Genomic DNA, 22,334 nt, shown 5'->3' with positions numbered 1-22,334 from the left:
TACGTTGTGCGTGAAAATGCGCGCGACATTCGACATTGTGTGTGAAAATATATTTACGTCGTCATGTTTCTTAAATATTATGACGACGCTGTCGCGACGCCGTATTTTTCTCTCCCGTCTTGCAATGATAATTAAATAAGCAGCCTGAAGATCGCGGCATCGCTCTTCTTTTAATCATTAGGTATACATCTGACGAAAATTATACTCTCAAATCCTGTTGCGCATAATATATTTTTCCTTTCATACATCTCTGTACATGTGTTAACTTTTACATTTGACACAACGTACGAGTTGATTAAAATGTTGCCTATATAAAAGCAAAAAGGAAGAACAAAAATTTCTCATGTTCGCTAATATATTAAATTTTGAATAATGCACAATCTAATAACAAATTAGTTTTCATACTGATTAACTATACAAGCTCTTGGTCGAGGTTTCTCGCGTACATGGAGAAAGCATAATATTTGCTCGTGTGTTTCATATTCCAAATATTACCTTTATTACTGATATAATCACATATATTCGCTGGACTATGTATATAAGTTAGTATTCGTTTATCGCTGAATTGTGTATGCGTCCTTGATAAATGATAAGCTAATCCCGAGACTTATTGTAGACGCTTACAATTATTTCAATAACTTGGCATCTGTGTATAATCAATATGTATATACGTATATGTTTCGGCTATTCCGTATTTCTCCTTCGCATAATTAAGGAAGCAAGTGTTTAAATCAAATATATATAAATACAATTAACAAAACATTAACAAAAAAAAGAACACGATCTTCCTATATTCTAAAGCTCTAATTAAATTTACGCAGAGGGCAAATGATACGCGCAAATAATAATTTGCCAAAACAGCTTTCTCGCTCTCATACTTTCTAACATGAAACGGTTAATAAATCACATGTAAAAAATAACACATCGATCAACAAAGTTTAAACGATACATTCGTGCTAAAATATTCGCTGATACTGATTTTCGTACTTTTCGATTACTATCAGCCTTGCTTCTTACTACCACCTCGGATATTCTTGCGAGCTAATTGCGGTAATTTGTACAATTGTAATATTTTTCTCGTTTATCAGCCTTCATTCGCTGCTTTATTTTTTATACTCCACACATTTTTTTCTAACAAAGTGCAGGTGACGTAAATATAAAAAGATCATTCACGTGATGTTAAGTCGAAACATGAAACGAGTCACCTATTTATACATCAATATTTGTTACACATAAAACACAAATGATGGTTTGAAAGAAAGAAATAACTTAGAAAAAAAATATTCGCGAGTTCGTTCGCGTCGCTATTAAAAAAAAAAGAAAAAGATGGAAAGCGACGAGGAAGAAAGCAGAATGCGCTCGACGAACTCGCTACACCTTTTACAGACAACGGAAGGCTTAATTCTGCCAACAGTCGACTCATCTCGGACTCATCGTAGATTAATTCCTCGACCGTTTGAGCGCCGCGAGTGGCTCGGATGTGACGCAAAAGAGGAGACACGGTGCGACGTTAACTTGCATTAAAGACCGGTATTAAAGAGCTCGCTTGTAATTGAGGCATTCATGATACGAAATCGCTGGTCACTGCGTAAATATCTTCCATCACGAAACACATCGAACCGTCGATATATATAATAACAAATGTTTTCTAACTCATCAAAATATATTGATATAGTAAAAAAAAAAAAAACTTAACTTCAAAAATAGCCGTATTATTATGAACGCGATCATAAATCATAGCTGTACCAAAAAAGATTTTTGTATTTGAAAAAAAGATCTCTGATCAAATATATATATATATATAACAGTACTTCTACTATATATATCCATCAAAAATGTTTTCTCCTCATTCTATGTTGCACAGCATCCTACATGTAGGATTTCGTCAAAGTTTAGAATCGAACCACAACACGGCGTATTGTAAAGTAAATCCGACAAGAATTCGCGACATCCCACACCTCGATCGACGAATAAAAGCTTCACCGTGCCAAAAGGATGCCTACCCTAAGGCCGATCTTCTGGGGAAGAGCTTGCGGAAAAGTTGGCTCGCGAGACTTTCGACGAGACGAGACGAGGCGCGAAATAGTCATCGCGTTGCGATCAAACGTCGACGGCCTCGATACGAGGCGTCCAGGAAGAGGGAGAAGGGACCAACGGTGGGATATACATATATCAGTGGTGGTAGTAGAGCGATAGGCGATAGGCCGCGGCAATAGAGGCACTCTGGCAGCGCCGATGGCTGGATCTCCTTAGCATTAACACGCGATATACCTGAAAAACCAGTTTGCGGGCTTTTTATTAGGCCTTTACTTTCGCTCGCGAATTGAAAGTAAGAGTGAGCGAGCGAGGCAAACGAGGCCTGTTAGCGAGCGAGCTAACTAACGGGGTCACCAGTCGATACGGATACGCACGGAGGACACAACACACAACGTACGTGTGCGGGTGTATATATACGTGAGAAAGAGAGAGAGAGACCAGAGAGATCAAGGGAAAAGAAAAAGAGAAAGAGAGAAGATAGAAAAGCGTAAGGGGTGCATACACACGTGTATATATGTATATTCGCGTATACATATAGTCACTTACACCTGCATTTATCGAACAGACTCGAGAACGCGACGCAACGGCCTTCGTGTATATGTAGAACACATACACACGCGGTGATATGATGCGAGATATTGCATCGTCGAGAGACGCGCGCGTTCGGGCTATTAAATATTTACGATATCTAATAAAGAACGTTATGCAAACCTTTCGAGATGTTGCCCCTTTCGAGAGACCACGAGGTCTTTCCCCCTTTTCAACGGAATCGGCCGATATATATATGTTGTTACATGTATTGACGCGTTCGCGCTCGTCGTCCCTCTTCGATAATGCGATGAAAATAAATCTCCTCTCGAAAGTCACTCTTTATCTTTATACACGAGTCCGGTAATCTCTGTCCAACGTATATACAGGGTAATCTCGAGTGATTTCGCCTTCGCTTCTATCTCACTCCCTCGTTCCTCTCTTTTGCCCTCATCAGGTTTCTCTCTCCTCTCTTCCTTCGCAATCTTAAGTCATCATCGTCATCATCCTTTTCTTTGTCTTATTTCAACTCTAACACGCGCGCCACCGCGAGTTTCAGGCTGCAAAACCGTGCGAAAGAAACACGTAGGATCTAGAGCTTAAGTCTACTTTTTATACCGTATACCGGATGTCGCGTTATAACTACAAGTTCTTCTAACGATAAATAACGCAACGAGAGCAATTAAAGCACTTGAAAAAAAAGATGTGACCGATGCGGCAAACTTTTTTTGCTTTTTTTGTTGTTTCAATAGAAGAGAACCAAAGTCTTCATGCTTGCACGCACGCAGAGATAGATGTGTGATCTAATGATGAAACTGTCATCGTGCGAGCTACGCGATTGTGCGATTGTCGAGACGATGCTACGATGGATAGTGTACTCTAAAAACGTGTATAAAATAAAATACCGATACAACAATGATTGATATTGACTCTCTTTCTTAAATTGATACCGTAAAAGTGTTTACTTGCATATTTAAAAATTTCAGTATCCCTTGCTGTAATGCGCGACGCGATCTTCCAATTATTTTGTTCAAGCTTCTCGTTACAACGGATTACACAATTGTATTGGATTTTCGAAAACGAGATATTGTAATCGTCTCCCATTGAGAAGAGCGATTGCAGCCACATTTTTCTTGAAATGTCATTCTTTACTACTCACATGAATGTATATTTATCGTCAAAGAAAAGCACGGGTTGCGGTCAGACACGTCCAGTATACGTAGATATGTGAAAATGCACGCGTATTTGTTGTATGTGTATGTGTGTGTGTGTGGGGTATGTGTGTGTGTGTATATGTACGATCGCCCGCGTTTCTCGCAGAAATGAGAGAAAGAAAACGGCTCGCGTTTCCTTCTCCATCGTCTGCGCGCTCTCTGCTCGTCCTTTCTCTCTTCTCTCAGGCGCACTTTCGGGTCGTGCCGCCGCTACATCATCTTTTCTCGAATTAAATCTTATCACGTTATACACAGTATCTAAATGAAATGTGTTCACAGCCACACATTAATTATTTATATACATAGAGATTTATACATATATCTGTATATTTAAATATATTTATATTTATATATATATATATATATATATATTTCCGTAGCCACACACAAAAAAACGCGCCGCGCGCTCGCGCGTTCTCTCCCACCGTTCTGTATTCTCCAGTCCTTCCCCCTCTTCTTTTCTTCTCGCCCCTTTTATTTATTATTACTCGACACACGACATCGCGAGAGAAACAAAAACAAAAAAGCCAAAAAAAAATAATAATGGAAATAGAGGGGGAGGGACGCGTCTCGCTCGGATCGTAAACTCTTCATTTTTTTCCGACTAAATTTTCCTCCCTGTTTTGTACGAAGTTCCCTGACATCTTCTCGCGTCTTCCGATTTACTCCCAGTTTCCTCTCTCTCTAACACGGCGTCGTCCAGAATCCGCGTGGTATACAACGTCGACGTCCATTCCGTCGACAATGATCGTTTCTTCCGGGACGACATTTGTTCACCCAACAAAATCGCGCTTCATCAATGAAAACGGCACTCATTCTTCTCATCCTTGCCTTTCTGTTATCCTTCTTTTTGTCTTTTAACGCGATCGGAGGAACGTTTCCTTCCTGAATCCTCTCCGAACACGTTTTCCGATCTGCCTTTGTTCTTCTTTTTACTTCTATAGGCACAACACATTGTTTTCAGAGAGTCTTTTATAGTCCTTTTTTTTAATTGTTACGCCGCAATTGTAGCCGGTACCAGCGTTTGGTCCCAACTTCGCTGCAGCATTTTGCCACACTGAGAGGTGTTTGCGAGTGCTTAGAAAGAGTGACACTCGCGACGGAAGGCCGGAGACTCGCGATGAAGAAGCTCCACGTCCCGTGTTCACCACCTTCGCCCATCCTTCTTATCTATCATCGACGATATTTCTAGTCCGTCGTTTCTCGAACGCGCCGCTTTCTCGATCCACTGTTTCGTTGTTCCCGCATCCGCCAGATCATCCTCGGATCTGCCGAGGATTTCTACACCACTCCGTTATTTAAAGCTTGCATCATCCGTCCGTCCAATGAACGTCAACTGAGGAGCTTAGATTCCTTGACGTCGGCGGAGTGATCGATGTAGTCTCTCACGTTCTCCATATTCGCGGGATCCTCGAAAGAGCCATAAGCGCAGCAGAAATCCCTGGGCTCCTCGAGAGGACAGCAGCAACCGTAAGAGCAAAGATAATAGATCCCGCACTCGTATTTCTGGTACCAACCATGATTGTAGAAATTGACGTGGTTGGGCTCGTTAACGCCGCAACAGTCGATGACATCTCGACTGGTTGTGGTAGCGGTGCCGGTGGTTTTTGTGGCGATGGGGATAGTGGTGGCGGCGTCTGCGGACACGGCGTTATCGTCGATGCTGTCGCATCACGACGAACACGCCATCCAATTGCAGGTGCATGTGTAGCACGCCGCGGTGGGTATCACGGGCGCGTAGTAATAGCCGTTGGCGTAGACGTAGGTGGCAGGAGGACCCTGCGGCGGCTGCTGATGACTCGTCAGTCGCTGCTGCTGCTCCTGGCAGAGCACCTGGTAGGCAAGGTTCTGAATCAGAGCGAGGGTCTGCCGTCGTTCGTGGCCCATCAGACACACGGTGGATTCCTCGACGACGCTGTGCAACAGCATCAGGTACTGGTACTTGAGGGCCTCCTCTTCGGGCCCGACAAAGTGATTCCACAAGTAGTTTTCGAGCTTGGAGCGTTGCTGTCCTATATCCGGGAAATCGATGAAGAATCTCGAGCACATGTATCGCTCGAGGGTCTTGATGTAATCCGGCTGCGACGGTTTGTACATCTTCACCAATAGATTGCAATACTTGAGCAAACCGCCGCCGCGTATCTCTTCGGGATGCCTCGTCGAGATGAGCTTCTTGTGCAGATGGTAAAGGGCCTCCTGGAAATCACCGTAGACGGACTCGCCCACCACGGTCGGGTAAAAGTTCTCGGCGATCGGCAGCTTGCTGCATTCGTAAAACAGCAACAGGGAGTCGAGAACAATCTGGAAGGAGTCGACGGAGAACTCAAACTGTCGCCTCATCGAATCGACGAACTTGAGCTCGACGTTCCGGTGACCTCGGGAATTGCCGAGGGAGATCAGAGACCATCGGTCACCGTCGTTGTTCACCTTCACCATCTTGCTCACGTAGGCCTCCTTCAGGCTGCACGTGGTAATGCGTTTGCGGCTCACGCCCTCCGGCAGCAAGTCAAACAGGGAGCCGAGCACCGCGGCCTTGACCTTGTCGTAGTTACGGCCGCTTGACAGCTCGACCGCGAAGATAAGGTCCAGGTCGTTATAGGGCTGGGATTCGGTGGCCAGCACGTGGGAGGCGGCGCCGCCGTTTAACCGGATATCGCGTACCCTCATGCCGGCGCCCCCGTTGCTCGGATCGGTCTCTAGCTTGCTGCGCACCACCGTCACGAGATCTCTCAATCGCACCTCCAAGGTAGGGAAGTTTCCTCGCCCGTGAATACTCACGACTTCGTTCATCACGTCGTTCAGACGGCGGACCTGCTCGAAGCTCAGCACCGCCAATCTCTGCTGAGGATCCGGACATTCGGTGGCGTTGTTGTTGCTATTGTTGTTGTTGTTATTGGTGTGAGTATTGTTGTTGTTGTTGTTATTAGTGTTGTTGTTGTTGGTCTCGTTGCTAAGATCTTCATTGTTGATGCCGTTGGTCTTACTGCCGTTCACCTGGCAGAGCGACTCCATCATAGCGACCCGACGCTGGCGTTCCTCGCCGATCTCCAGAGAGCCACACTGCAACAATCACGAAAAGATCCAGATTTTTACGCGATTCTTCCTTGCAAGCCAGTTATATAAATGTATCATTAAATAATATTTTTTAAGAAATTTATGTACTTAAAAAATATTAATTTAGTCATTCGGGAAAATGCAGAAAAAAATATTTATTTTCAAATTTGTCTCGTTATTTTTAACAATCATAAATATTCTTATAGAAGCATAAGTGACATAAAATCCTTAACAATTAAAAAATAAATTCTGTTGATATATCTTGCTATAAAAATAATGTTTTTACAATGCTCATTTATAAATTTAATTAATGTAGGTATTTTGATAGCAAGATATATCAACAGAATTTATTCTGTATGCTTCTATAAGAATATTTATAATTTTTAAAAATAACGAGACAAATTTGAAAATAAATATTTTTTTCTGCATTTTCCCGAATGACTAAACTTTATAGGTAAAGTTTCAAATCTTCATTTTTTGCACACACGCAATTTTTATTAATTTATACGAGTATTCATTTATATTATAATCTCTGACGGTAATGAAACAAAATATATGCTCGTAAATAAATATATGCAAATTTAAACATTACGCATTAATTACCGCATGTCTCTGATAAATATATAATCTAGATGATCTGGAATAATAGTAATATCTCTCTTTTCGTTTTACGTTCTAATCCTATGAAAATTACGGTGCACAATGCATTTTGCATACTTTGACCCTCAAAATGAATTGCAAGTTTAAAGGTCAGTAAACGTGAAAACTTTTCTCATCCCGCATATATCGCGCGTAATTCCGACGAGTGCATCACCAGCGCGCCCTTCGGCAAGTATCTATGTCATGGTGCTCAAAGTGTACGAGTGCATAGCGAGAAATGCCACGAGGTTACGTCCGGGTGCGCAACGCGAGTCAGCCGTTCATTCGAAACTCTCGGCTATTGACTTTCGTACATGTATAAAGTGCATTCGAACTCGGCTCCAGGTAAGTCGAGGAGCATCATATTTTTCGTAAATTTTATTTCCTTTTTAATTATTAAGAAGAATTTCAATTCGTACTCGATGCTCGAAAAATATTACACGTATTTCCTACAATTAAAATTATCGAAATAAAATATCGGAAATACGAGAAGGGAAAAAAAAAGAAAAAAAAAGAGCAAATCCGTCGGAAAATATAATTAATGAATTTATTCCACGTAATGTAAAATTGGAAATCGATCTTTCTTCTTAACAAAAATATGGCAATAAAAGTCGTTATTTGTCACAATGAATAATGACGTCATTCGTAATGAAATTTGTATTCCGCATTCGTCTTCGTATTATATAGATTTTTAATGCGACGCTCACTTGTCGCCAAAAAACAGTTTATCGATTATTATCACTTTTATATCTTACCATATTTAGATAGTGACAATAAATTTAGATAATGACATACTGTGTTATTAAAAGCATTTATATCCCCTCCACATCAGATTTATGACTAAACATCGTAAAAAAATAATATGCGATAATAAATTACTTTTTCATATAATTTTGAATAATTATAAAATTTCAATAAATCAAAATAATTAAATGTAGAATGTTAACAAGCTGCGAAAAGAACAACGCTTTCGCCAAATAAATTTTTATCAAGAATATCTCAAAATCAGCTGATCAAAGATCGCGAGGAAAAAATATGGCAATAGCTTTATGCAATATATATATCTGAGAAAGTTGACATTGATTTGATGCGAAAATTGCATGTCAGGATTAATATCGAAAAATTTGAAGCGATATAAACTAAATCATCGAATAGAGATGATTAAGAGTATTATATAATAAATTGTGACTCTTTATATAGATAAAATAAAATAATAATGATAACAAATGCTGTCATATTTCTGTCCATTTTATTCATATCATTATTTTCAGTAAATTATCTCGCAAATTTGATGGAATTGCTCTACCATGCTATAAATATGCATGATTTACAATGTAACCCTTTTCATTCGCTATCATTACGAAGATGATAGGCAACACTTGAATACAACAAAGTTGACTATCATCTCTATCAGATACTACGCACAATCAAGATCACGGATATGTCTTTGACACACACAAGGTAAGCTGCTATTACCGCTTATTGACACGAGAGCTTGAGAGATTGCGGAAGAGCGGCGTTTTCAAACACATATTTCTATATATAATATTGCTACTCTATTTATTCTCGATTAAACGTGCCTTCGAAATTTGCCTACGTTTATATAAATTGTCAAATTTCCGGCAAATTATGATCTAGAAAATTTTGAGCATTAATAAAGACGGAGGAAAAAATTTTGATGAATTAGTTTTCTTTGTTTGTCAATATTATTTTATATAACATGATTTGTAAAAATGTTAAAATTATAATAGCGATAAATTAAAGACGCAATTTATTAAAATAATTTTTTCAATTAAGTAACTTCGCAATCTGACGATCAAGTGTGTGCGTTAACAAAAGGGTTACTACTCACATAAACCGTTCAAGCACTATTATTCACTAATTCCGCGCTAAGAATTATTTATAAATAACCGCGTAAACAACAAACAAACAAGTAAACTCGCGCGGTATTTTTGTTTCGAAACAACACAACAGCCGCGAAAAAGCACCACCTGTAGCGAATCGGAATGCGCAGCAGCACAGCGGACACGCTATCATTATTTTCTTCGATAATGTCTTTTTAATGTTGGCACGCGGTGCAGAAACTTTTCAGAATCTCCCCTTCATAAAGGGAGAAAAATAACGACACATTTTGATAAAGATCACTTTCTACCACTTTTCCTCCAAGAATTGCATCTCGAGTTCAACGTTTCATCCGAGCAATGCGCGATCGACATTCTTCATAAGACTGCGTAAGACGCAATAAACGACACGCGCGAAAGAACTGATAGTTATACGGATCTATAGGTGCGACACTCGCAAACTTTTTTTATCTATGAAAAAAAAAAAAAATATTCGAATAAAGTAAACGAAGAATCTGCGAAAAACGCTTTTGGAAACGCTGGACATGTACCTAGGAGATATGTCAAAGCAAGCAAGACAACTACGTCGAACTTGGTTGCGCGTCGATCGAAGAGACCCGCAGCTGATGAGGGACACCAGCGAACTGAGCCCGTGCGAGTGAAAGGCGGAGGAGCAGCAAGACTCTGGTTAGGTGGTAGTGGTGGAGGTGGTGGCGTCGGCAGCAGCAGCAGCAACAGCAACCGCAGCAATAGCAGCCGCAGCAACCGGCGTTACCCGGGGTGTGTGTGCAGGAGAGCAAGTCGGTGCGAAGCCCTCTACTATCGCCACTACTACCACCACTATAGCCACCCACCACTACCATCAACCATAGTCACCAGCGGGAGGCATAATCCTGGACCGATGTGCGCACATCCTAGATCGTTTCTCTCTCTTATCCCTCTCTTGGTGCTACGTCTATCGCGCGCGCGCCAAGTTGTGAATGCTCCGATATCTCTATGACGTCACGCGGCAGAATGCGGGGGCGGCTCTGAATGAAGCTTGTAGTTTGCGAGGGTAAAGTCGATTTGGTTCCCTCCTCTCTTTCATTCTCCGAGATACGAGGTGTCCAGGAGATGCCGGGTGTCCTCTTCGGGTCACGTAGGTTTGAAACGCGAGGATGTGAAATGACGAGATTATAGCTCGATCTCGATTTCATTTTTAGGTGTCGATTGAAGTTATTAGAAAATCGATAGACTCCTCGACTCGAAATTCAAGATTGTAAAGGGGACAATATAATTTTGCATTAATTACAATTTATTTGAATAACAAATGTCTATTTTATACAACGCAAATTCCTACGAGATATATTATCATTATGAAAAAGATAATGTGATTAGGTTAAACATCTTCAGTGACAGAAGCAATGATGACATTAATTTATTTCGACTGAAAATTTTTAAGAACTTTAAAAGAATATCGACAAAATATTTTCGTATAAAAATCTCAATTTTACACGTACAATAAAAAATAATGCACTGAAAAAAAAGTTTGGTTGTTTTTCGACGAAACAGAGAATTACTGGTTAAATCGACCAGAATTCCTTATAATGCAACACGAATCTTGGTTAGCAAGCAACTGATTTGTTGTGCAACCAGATTTTTGTTATATTATAAGAAATTCTGATTGATTCAACCAGTAATTCTGTTTCGTCGAAAAACAACCAAACTCTTTTTTTTCAGTATGGGAAATTGAAAAATAATTATCTCTTCAACTGCTTTTTAAGGTAACATCAATTAGATGTAACTCCGATAGAGTTAAGCAGTAGTTAAAACTCGTGCAAACTCGACCAGCAGAAATACAACAACAAGTTACAATTGTTTACTGCGAGAAGGCAATGAAAATAAATTAGCGGATTAAACTGCGAACTCTCTTCGAAGTGTGAGCAATTGTCAAGTTTCCAAGAGCAATCAAAGACGGGCGGTTTCAGCATTTCTTGTACGTCTAGAACACCCGATGTATATACGCGAACGCGTCAGAGAGTTAGGGGTAGATAAACGCGTCACAGCGATATACTATATTTCTGGACACCTACGCGCTTTTGTGTCGAAGAGGGAGAGAGAGAGAGAGAGAGAATCAGTCTCTGGACCAACGAGGCGACTCGCCAAGTGCTATCGATTTTGCCGCAGTCGTCAACCCACGTCGAAACTGGTTAGAATCGCTGGTTTACGTGCGCGCTATTTCGTCGCGCAACGAGAGAGAGAACGTTTCTCTCCCCTGGCCAGTTTTATCGCCCCGTTTCGCGCCACCACGAGAGACGAGGGAGAATTTCTGCGATGTTATTTATCGCCGGCGGTTTCCCCGCGGATGCCGCGCGTAGAGGCGCCCCCGAAGGTTTTACGCCGTTTTATTCCGCGCAGACTCGGTGACATTACGGCGCCGACGGAACGTTTTCGATATTGCCCGGGCGTGGAATTCTTCGTGTCAATAAACGAGCATTTTGTGCGTTATTTTACCTGTCTGTCAACCGCCAAACGAGGACCGCTGATTATTTGCGATACGTGCCGACGTTTTTCTCTCCCAGCTATAAAAATATATATGTAATATACGCTATATAATCGCGCGCGACACGTGTTGAATATTGTTTTTTAATGATTATTTCTACGTACATTATCTCGATGGAAAAATTGCGAACTTGATTGTGAAACATTTTTCTAGGTAATCTTGTATAAAAAAAAATATGTATATATATATATATTTTTTTTTTTATATAAGATTACCTAGAAAAATGTTTCACAATCAAGTTCGCAATTTTTCCGTCGAGATAATGTACGTAGAGGTATATATATATATATATATATATATATATATATATATATATATATATATATATATATATAATTTTTTCGATTAAAAAAGATACGCGTTTAATTTAAAAATATGAAGTACTGACATATCTGTGAAATTACTCAATTATTCGAAAAAATACTTCAATAATTATTTTGCAAATTCAAAATTTATGTGATTTCATTGGCGCAACATTTTGCGATTATTTCATTAAACATACATTTCCGTAATGTTATTTGCAATGAGATACAAAAACAGAAACAACGGTAAAACGATACTTCACAGAGTAAGAGCGCTGTGAAATATAAATCAAGTTTCAAATTTATGTTTAATCACGTTAGTTACACAGGTTGGCTCTTGATAAATTACACACCGGCGAAGAGATTGGAAAGTGACGAATGTGTGTGAAAATTACTGCAGTCAATCAGGTAACAACGTCGATGGGAGATTCGAATCCAAATGGTCGCTGCAAATTGCATCTCCTTTGTAACATCTGCATTCCTCGTTGCGTTACACGAGTGAATCCTAACCGAGGACTCGATAAATCCGAGACGTCTTTCTCCCTTTCTTTGTGTCGCGCGACGTGAAAACGCGGAAAGATCGGTCAGTATTCATAGTCGGGTCTTATATTCAAGACTATCTTAAGTTTATCTTTAGATACTTCGTAGCTAATGAAATGATCCGTACAGCATCTGAAGATGAACTTAAGACAATCTTAAATATAAGACCTGACTATGAATACCGGCCATCGTGTCGTCTCGTATCCGGAAATATTGCGCTCGATGACGTCGTCAAATGCAGACAAGTATCGTACGGGGTCAACGAATAGCATCGACATGCATAAGAGAGATAATCACGCGCGCACGTGCGATTTCCCATACTATCACATTTTTATGGATCGTAATAAGATTTATCGATCTCCGCACACTTCTGGAATCCGCTTTTCCACGACTGGGATTTCACACAAACGTAATAGAATTCAAAATCTAATCTATTTTTTAATTATTTTAACTACGAGCTACCCGACTATCGGATACGAAGAGTATAAAATTTCAAAGGTGACAATTAAAATCGAATTTGTGGAAAAAAAAAAAGACAAAAGTTTAACTAAATACAAATAAAATACAGATTCATAAATATGTAATTTCAAATCGAATAAGTGTGTAAACGAGAAAATAGCAGAAATATCAAAAGAATGCATGTTTTGCAGAAAATCGAAAGTTATCCTAATTTGATCTGACATTAAAAAAGCCATTTGCATATTTAAATACTGATCTACATTTCATATTTACACTTAATATGCGATCTTAATTTGAATTAACGTGCATATTTTTATTTATCGATCGCTGAGATAGGTACACAATTTTAATTGCGTTACTTAAATATAAATATTTCATACGTTGCTCGCGTAATCTCCTTTTCGAAGGCGCAGTCAGACATAATTCAGTTCTGTTGAACTTTAATTCAGATTTCCTGAAACACTCGCGACTTTGCACTCTGCCTTGTAATTGTGTTGCAGAAGACTAAACGATTTTAAGTGAAGCAGGTTCAATTGATAACATGTTCATTTAGTGACGCGATGATTTCAGGAAAATTTAGTAAATGAAACTGTCGATCGTTTTATAACTCAATTTGCGACAACAAAATCGTAAAATGATATTTAATGAGATGGGGAAAAAGACGTAATCAGATACTTTTATGAGCGTTGACGTTAAAAACTTATCAAAAATAAAATAATAAATTTATGAGCAGAGGCAGGTGTACTTTGAAATATCTATTTATACAGGATGTCCCAAAACTCATTTTACGCAATGCTTCTTTGATCAAACTTTAAAATCATTCATTTCTTTAGGGGGAATAGGGGATACATGGAATTAAAAATCTCTTGTAGAGATTATTCCAATTTTATATCTTGGCCGTGTCCAAGTAAAATTTGGTGCCTTGTGCACAGGTATTTAATTCTAACGAAAAAATTTAGTTTCGTTTAGGATAACGCACTGTCATCCGCGATTTGGCTCTTATTGCCTGTCTTATATATGTTAAATTTATATTTAAAATCATTTATTAAAAATTTGATTAGGCATGCTATATTTTTTCCCAACTTTTTAACAACTTTAAATCAATATTATTTTTATTAAAAAATATTAAATATATATTCTATAGATTATATCTTCAAATAAGAAGAAGCTAAAATTATTTATAATTAGTATAATCATTGTGCTGCGTAATAAAAAATAATTTAAAATATGAAAATTGATAAATCGCGGGAAGGAGGAAAGATGTAAAAAAAACGCAAGTTTTGGGACATCCTATATGTTTGTTGCCCGCAAGATAAACGTATAACACTAAATCATGTGTCTCTAGTATGTGTTTACGACTTTTAGTTCACTCTGAACACGATAGGGAGATATTTTATTGGCAATCGCAATGACTCTATTGAATGCAATCGCGCGCATAAATTCACAAAGCCATAAAATCGAGGCACCCGAGAATCGAAATGCACTATTTTCAATGAGCCACATGTTCGTCTATCGCAATCGCGAGAATATTACGAGTCGTGTCCAACTCTCGTGTGTTGTTAAGGAATAACCAATCTTTCGATCCGCGTAATATAACATTCTCTCGCTTCACCTCGTAATTCTTGGCATGCTGCATATATTCATCGTACGTGCCATAAATGTAAATTAAAATTAGAATTCTATTTTATATAGTATATTATAGCTTCAACTTTAAATAAAACGAGACTATTTAAATTATGTTATTTGCTCTTGTACCGACTTAATTTTTTTTAACACTCTATTGTAATTGTCATAGTATATTATCGGTAAATATGCCATGCCGTTATTTTATCTTCAATGGAAAATTGATTTCATCGTCTTTCAAAAACCCCATAATTTAAAATAAGTTCTAACAACGCGGGACACAACAACAGCATCCATCTAATTCTTCGCGCTCTCCTCTTGTATCTTGTCATTCTTCCATTTTCCCGCAACTCGATCCTTCGCCCTGCGATATGCACCGGCGTAAGCAACACAACACATCCGACATGGCACATACATCATTCGTCTTATGGCTATAATGTGTAGGCGACGCGATATGTACAACGGCGTTACATACTTGTTGACAAGAGCGCGATGGCAGTCAGCGAGATACGGTTGTCCGAAGAGAGAACTCGTGTATATGTGCATATATATATCTCGGGATGCATCGTTTCCGCGTGATTCAGATTCTGGCATGCAGTTGTATGTACGCAGTTCTATATGCATTCGAGAATTCGGTATGTACGAAGTTTTCGGTACGATAACTTGTTATTTTGCATTTGCCCCGAGAATCTCTTGCATTATCAATCACGCGCGATATCCAGGGGAATTTGATTAAAATGAAAAGAGCGCACAGACATTTGACGGATGCGTCACATTTGTAATAGTTCGAGATTATCGACTTTGAATCCATAAAGTTCAATTGCCGCTCCGCGGTATATATTAGTGTCATCCGATATTCGCACAAAGGTCTTCTTTCGAGCGCGATATCGCGTTACTGAATATCGAATGGCATTACGAGATGTTTCATCGAAATGACGAAATTTCCTTCAATCCGTCTACCAACAATACAGGGTGTCTGATATAAAGTGTCACGCCGAAAATGTACAAGTAAATCTCGATTTTTCCTCAGCAAAAATGTCGACGAAGACCATCATTTTTTGTATGACTGAATTTTTTCTATTATGTATCTTTACAAGTACTTAAACCTTAAATTAAAATTTTATTAAAGTAAACTACTTGAAATTGGAGAATGTGGTTTTGTTCATATTTTATTTTTACAAGGTTTAATTTACGGAAAACCCTTTATTTACAATCGCTTATAACTCGAAAATGATTGATATTTTTGCCGAGGAAAAATTGTCTCCAAATAACCAGATCTACTGGTATATTTTCGAGATGACACCCTGTATACGCTTTCACACCTCCGGAATCATTGATCGGAAATACCGCTGGCACCGTTGTCGCGTTCCTAGATGTCCTTTGCGCCACCACTCATTTCGACCCTGACCTTTTGCTTCCTTCGTCGTCCCCGCGTAATTTTCACGCGAGAGAGAGGGAATGTTTCGGCTGAGGGATGACGAAAAACTCCGGATCAATGTTCGCGGCAAGGAGCCAACGACACGTTGTTGAACGAGGAATCTGAACAGGGTGTTCAGCAGATCCACAGAAAAAAAGTTCCTTGACTTTTTCCGATTTTCCAAGACTAGGAATTCATTTTTTCCTGACTTTTTAGTATTATTTTTTCCAAATATATAATTTGCATATGATAAATCAATTCAATGTTAAATCATGAAATCCTTGAGATATTTTTGTCAACAATGAAAAGGTTCGGAAGTTAAAACAAAAATTTAAATCAATTACCATATACAATCTGCATTATGTACGATAATCGAAACAAACATGTCACTATAAACTATTTAAATAATCATTTTTTTTATTTATATTATATCGATTTTTTTAGTTTTGTCTCTATCAAACACATTGAAATAAAATAACACGACGATGAAAATATAAATTAACAAACACGCTGTAGATGAATCGATTTTTAACACAGAAAATTAGCGTGCTGGGAGTCAAGGAAAAGTTTATATTTATTTAATAAAAAATTTCAAATTATTGAGACAAATGTATATAAAATAATGTAAAAAAATCCAGATAAATGTCCCGACTCTTTTCACTGACAATTCCAGATTTCTAAAATTTCCTGACAATGCTCGGGTTTCCAGATTTCCCTGACCGCTAGACACCCTGTTGAAGAGACGAGGAGAGCTTATAGTACTTGCGATATATCGAATCGACACGGTGCTGCCTGGGTCTATAAGATCCACGGCGAGGGATTGATATGAATAATTTATCGTGCATTGACATGTTAAACAATTTAAGAGACGTATTTGTCGCGGATATGTGCGCGGCTTCGCTGTCAATCCGTTTCCACAGTGTAAAAACGTCATACGCTGGCCTACATCGGACTGCGAAGCTATGTAATGTCGCGATTGGAAAAGAAAAAAAAATTGCCGCCAATCCGAGCACGTGCCCGCGAGCACACGAAGATAACCCGTCTTTATATGCAGATGGTAGGTTCACGGGTGAGAGAGAGACAATTTAATGTCGAGCGTGTGTATCGCGCGATGTCTCGCGTATATCATCCGCGATCGATCGGTCTTACGCGATGGAAAGGACGTTTGGATTATACATCAAGCGGCGATTTTAATCGGAAAGCCGGTCAGAGCGAAATCCGATTTCAACCAAGGAGACACGAGCGCGCGATGATTTTATTTCCAATGGAAATGTAAATATTTGACAAAGTCCATTTAGCGAAGAGGTATAATTTATTATCGAATAAATTATGGAGCTCATATAAAAAAGATATAATTATTTTCTTCCGAGAAATGTGTGTGTTTATGTTGCCTGCAAAATTTATTATAAAAAAGTAAAGATTAATCACGTACGTATTGGAGGATTGATTCATCATACATGACGATGCATATTCACGCAATGGAAAAAAAAAATGATGCGCGCGAATAAAAATTAATAGTATGAATCGTGGCAAGATATGAGTAAGATTGTGAATATTGCGAGATACATATGTATAGTTGTCGCGGCTATAGAATCTACGGCAGTGGGCAGAACAAATGACATGTCTATAGAACGTTATTATAAGCGTATGCGATTCTTGTGTATCGCTAACAATGGCATAGTTTGCAGAACTTTCCCGTTTGTAAAGCTAAGCCGCGTTGCAGTGCCATGATTTTGTGGGATAAGAAGTGAATGTACTTTAAAATCAAATATACAAACAAACACACACCTTTTAACAAGAAATGTCATTCAGCCGGAGGTTATTACGATAGAAATTGCAGTCAAAAGTCGGTATTTAGATATTGTTTTTAGATGTTCCATTTTTCGAACAGATTCCAAATTTCACCCGTCCTTCTCCCTTCAACAGGATAAGAAATGTCATGATAGCACGCAAAGCGCAGTTTAATAAATTGCACGTAGGCGACGCCGAGTCGCGCTTGTCATTCGCTCCATGCCGCCCAATTCCAATAACAATAATAACGTCGGGTGTGAGTGCAACTTTGCGTGCAACGAAATAGCGTGCAACCAGTTGTTGCGCCCTCGTTCGTTCTACTTCGCGAATTTATCGGACGCCCGACAACGATCGCGGTCGGATTTTGACGAATAAGCAGTTTCCTTCCACTTTTTTTTGCGCGCGAAAACGAATCGCACATAAAAGTACAAACGTATTGAATTTATGTTCAAATATTATCTCTCAGCAATCAATCAAATTCAACAATGCAAGCGTAGAGTTATTAATTAGTAGAATCCGATATAGAGAAATTCGATACTGCATAGAATGAATGTTCCAATGAATCGCATTTTCACAGTTGTTAGATCTGCGATAAATTTTTGCCTTTTAATTCTTTTCAATAATATACATACAGAGATACAGATTTAATTAATTTTTAAAATTAATTAACATGTATCAATTAAAACTTATATTCCCAAAGAAAATAAAATTATATTAAACTTTCCACCAATCAAATCAAAGAATTAAGAGAGAGAATAGGTCACATTTGATACAATATGTATGCATTTCGTGTAATTCCGTCATTTCACATATTTCGCAGAAATAACCCCCGTCGTGTCATACAACGTCGATGATATAATCGCAAATAATCGACCGTTCAATCAATATATCCGGCAGCGCAAAAAAAAACCTCTGATTTACGATTATCCGAAGATAGTCCTATCCAAGCCTAGCTAGCTCGATGTGCAATATAACAGCGGATATCAATGCGGAAATACCACCGAGAGTACATGCTGATTTCACCATGACGCGTATACTTACAGGATCGATCGATACGAAGGACGTGCAAGTATAAGGAAAAGAAAAACGCTCAATAGCTGCGTTGGTTGACTTGACCCGTCGTGTGTCGCGTCAAGAGAATGAGTCGACATGTACAAGTACTTCGGTAATTCGCCCACTTTCTCTCGATTGAATGGACACCGAGTGTACTTAAACAATTTGAAATCTCTCTCCTGCGTAAAGAAGGCGTAATTGGATATATTCAGCCTTCTCTTTCAAGTATTCGTAGAAATATGTATATTAGCCGCGCGAAAAAGGTTAAACAAATTGCTTGAAAAAAAATGCTTCTATACTTAAAATTATGCAGAACAGCTGAAAAGATTCTTTCGAGACAGAGCGACAGATTTCTGTGAAAAATCGCTAAAAATATTGAAAATGTGAAATGAAAATGATTAATCATATTTTTCGGAACGAGTATCGAAAATCAAATTAAATTTATTTTCAAATTTATTTTATTCAGAATAAAATCAAGGTCGATTAATTAAATGTAAAGTGGCATTGCGATATGCAAACATGATATTTTCCTATGCGGTGAATCATTGATACACAATTTATCGCTGTTGAAATTATATATTATAATTCCAATCGAGTGATATTTCATATCACTTATTATATGAGAAACGTGCATTTTTTTTTTAGACTACACAAAAATTGGCAAGCACAAACAAATTAATTTTATAATTTTATAGACAAACGTTTCTCTGTTTGCTCGAAGTTTCTCCTCGTCCAAACCCACATGAAAATGCAACACTCATTCATAAAGCTTTAATTCGCAAACACAAGTTTTGAATCTTCAACGTTAAATATTCTACAGTTAAACTGTTTAAAAAAAATTATCAACGAGAAACGAAACTTTCTATATAAGACAATCCGATCGACATTTCGAAAATGCATTCATCGTATACATATATCGACACGCAGAAGTGAGAGCAGTATTCCTCGTGCTAAAAAATATAAAGGCAAAAACGGAACGTTCTGTTTTTGCCCGAGTCCTTGGCACCCGCGGCTTCTCCACTTACCGAGTTAATAATAAGAGGCGGATGAAAATCGAAATGAATATTCGGCCTTCGGACGCGGCGCGGTTGTAGGAGCCTCGCCGTAACTGGAAAACGGGGTCACCGTGTATACGCGAGTGGAGACGACATCGCAGAAGAGCCGAGGATGTCCCAGTTTCGTGCCGCGGGGGTCGTTGCACCCGACTGCCGTCAGCCGGTGCATCGGGCGGTTATGCACTTCGAGCGAGGAAGAGAGAGAGGAGGGGTTGCGTTTCGATTTCGCGATCGCGCGCGCATCCGGGAATCGCACTCGTCATTGTTTCACCATTCAACACATGGAAAGGTCGAGAGAGAAGAGAGACGTTGAAATATGGAAAAAAAAAAATGTAGAGAGAACTTGAGGATTCAAATAAAATACAGAAAGTACAAATAGAGTAATTACGAATTGAGAAAAAAAATTGCTGGAAAATATATGTTGAAATATTAATGGGAATGAAAAGTACGCTAATAATTTTTGAAAAAAAAAATTACTGTTTTAGCCTAAATGGTGTTTTCCTAATTTTTTAATTTTTATTCTATTTAGAAAAAAATATATAAGTAAAATTAAATGTCGATTAAAGTTTTATGTAAGTTTCTACTTATTTCTTTCGTGTGTTTTGTTTTTATATTTTATCGCGTGTATCATTCCATGGGCCATGCTTTATATAATTATGTTGTTGCGATGGAAAACAGACGAGACACCGTAGCCGTGTCGAAAACATTAAGTAAACTACGTCAGATTGAAAGATAGAGAGACAATGAGGTAGAAAGTTTCCCTCGTACTGCCACATAGTCAACCACAAATTGGCAGAAAGTTAAATTACATATCAAATATGAATGTTTATATAGTTGAGATATTCGTTAATGTTGCGCATTTGTCTGAAGAAAAAAATCTTGAATAATAAAAGGCTAGTTTGTCAAACAATCTCAAACAACGAGAACTCCGTACAAGATGCAATCATGAGGTAATAATTAAATGACAACATTTTTCTTCGACTTTAACATTTCGATAAAAATATGGGATATTTTAAAAATAACACAATTCGAAAAAAAAAAAAAACATGGAGAAACTTAATCTATCCTTTAACGTCTTTCAGCTCCTTTCTCTTAATATCAGTATTCTCCATATTTATGCTTCGAGAATCTCGAGTACTTTGAGTATTTCATTCATCAATAACTTGAAACGCGAACAAGTAATATTCTTATGTTATTAAAGTCGACATGCCATTGAAACAGAAGAAAGAATATATATGTATACATAAAACAATAAACGCATTACAGTAGCAATAAATTTTTATCTACTAAAGAGAAACGCGGTAGGTAAGTCTGAAATATCCGGGATAACGAAATGCCACATCTCTAATTTTGAAGCAAGTGAAAAAGTCTAATCTGCAGCATCTTTAAGCCTCAAGGAGTTCCCCCTTAGATATCCCACGCATACTTTATTGTTTGCGCATAGATGCCCAAGACTGGTATGAAATAATAGTTTACATAATCTATGCGCAAATTACACGTAAACGACCAGTTTTCACCAGGGTTGCTGTAGACTATAAAATTACGTCCACGTGGTTTCTCTACGTGGGAGAATATTATCTACATTATTCTACATAATGAGAATATCATTTATATGTATATCTTTTTTCCTTTATTTTTCTCTACATTACGATGAGAAATGAGCAAATTGTTTCAACATTTTACAATTCAGTAACAAAATACACAAGTGCATTGATAAAATATATTAATTATATATTTCTTTTATTTATAAATAAAATTATTTAAATTAAAGAAAATATAAAAAATATGTTATTTCTGACTCACAAAATAACTACATATATAAATTTCTCTTAAATATTAAGCAAATATAAAATATTAGAAGAACATTTAGATATTTTTACCATATATGTATATTTAAGATAATATTGTTTCATTAAGTTCAAATTAGAAGTTTTAAAATATTAATATTTTCTCAAATTAATACCTAAAACCCTCTTGTTCTCCCCTTCCGGATTAGATCACGTATCTTTATGAGTTTATGTGAGAATATCTTGATGTATAATGTAAGAAAATGAACACGTGTAATTTCAATTTAAGAGAGTAACAAGAGAAAGAGAGAGAAATACATAAGAAGCTTGACGTTGAAATAATAACACCTCGTTAGATTTGAAAAAAAGCTGGTCGAGATAAAAGTTCATTTCTTGTACATATTTTGCTGCTGCAATATAACATGCGTATGCAGGCATGTTGACAATTCTGA

The 22,334-nt window shown here is 38.0% G+C and overlaps 1 protein-coding gene across 3 annotated transcripts in view; it reads right to left on the bottom strand.

Annotated features, from left to right (window-relative positions):
* Nucleotides 1-212: 212 nt before the first annotated feature.
* LOC114940735 (terminal nucleotidyltransferase 5C) overlaps nucleotides 213-22,334 on the bottom strand; it is a 113,075-nt gene continuing 90,953 nt past the window's right edge. For 2 of the 3 annotated variants that reach the window (XM_029315485.2, XM_029315486.2), the window contains exon 2: nucleotides 213-6,839. In XM_029315485.2, coding sequence (XP_029171318.1) covers nucleotides 5,451-6,839 — 1,389 coding nt within the window. In that variant the 3' untranslated portion in view covers nucleotides 213-5,450. Of the gene's footprint in view, nucleotides 6,840-9,864; nucleotides 10,098-22,334 lie in introns of those variants that run through there. The other variant, XM_029315487.2, reaches the window with a different exon arrangement.

Source organism: Nylanderia fulva, unplaced genomic scaffold, assembly GCF_048542155.1.
Source record: "Nylanderia fulva isolate GAGA-0341 unplaced genomic scaffold, ASM4854215v1 Scaffold25, whole genome shotgun sequence".
Lineage (NCBI taxonomy): Eukaryota > Metazoa > Arthropoda > Insecta > Hymenoptera > Formicidae > Nylanderia > Nylanderia fulva.
Note: the sequence above shows the minus strand (reverse complement) of the source record. Positions and strands in the feature narration are given on the sequence as shown.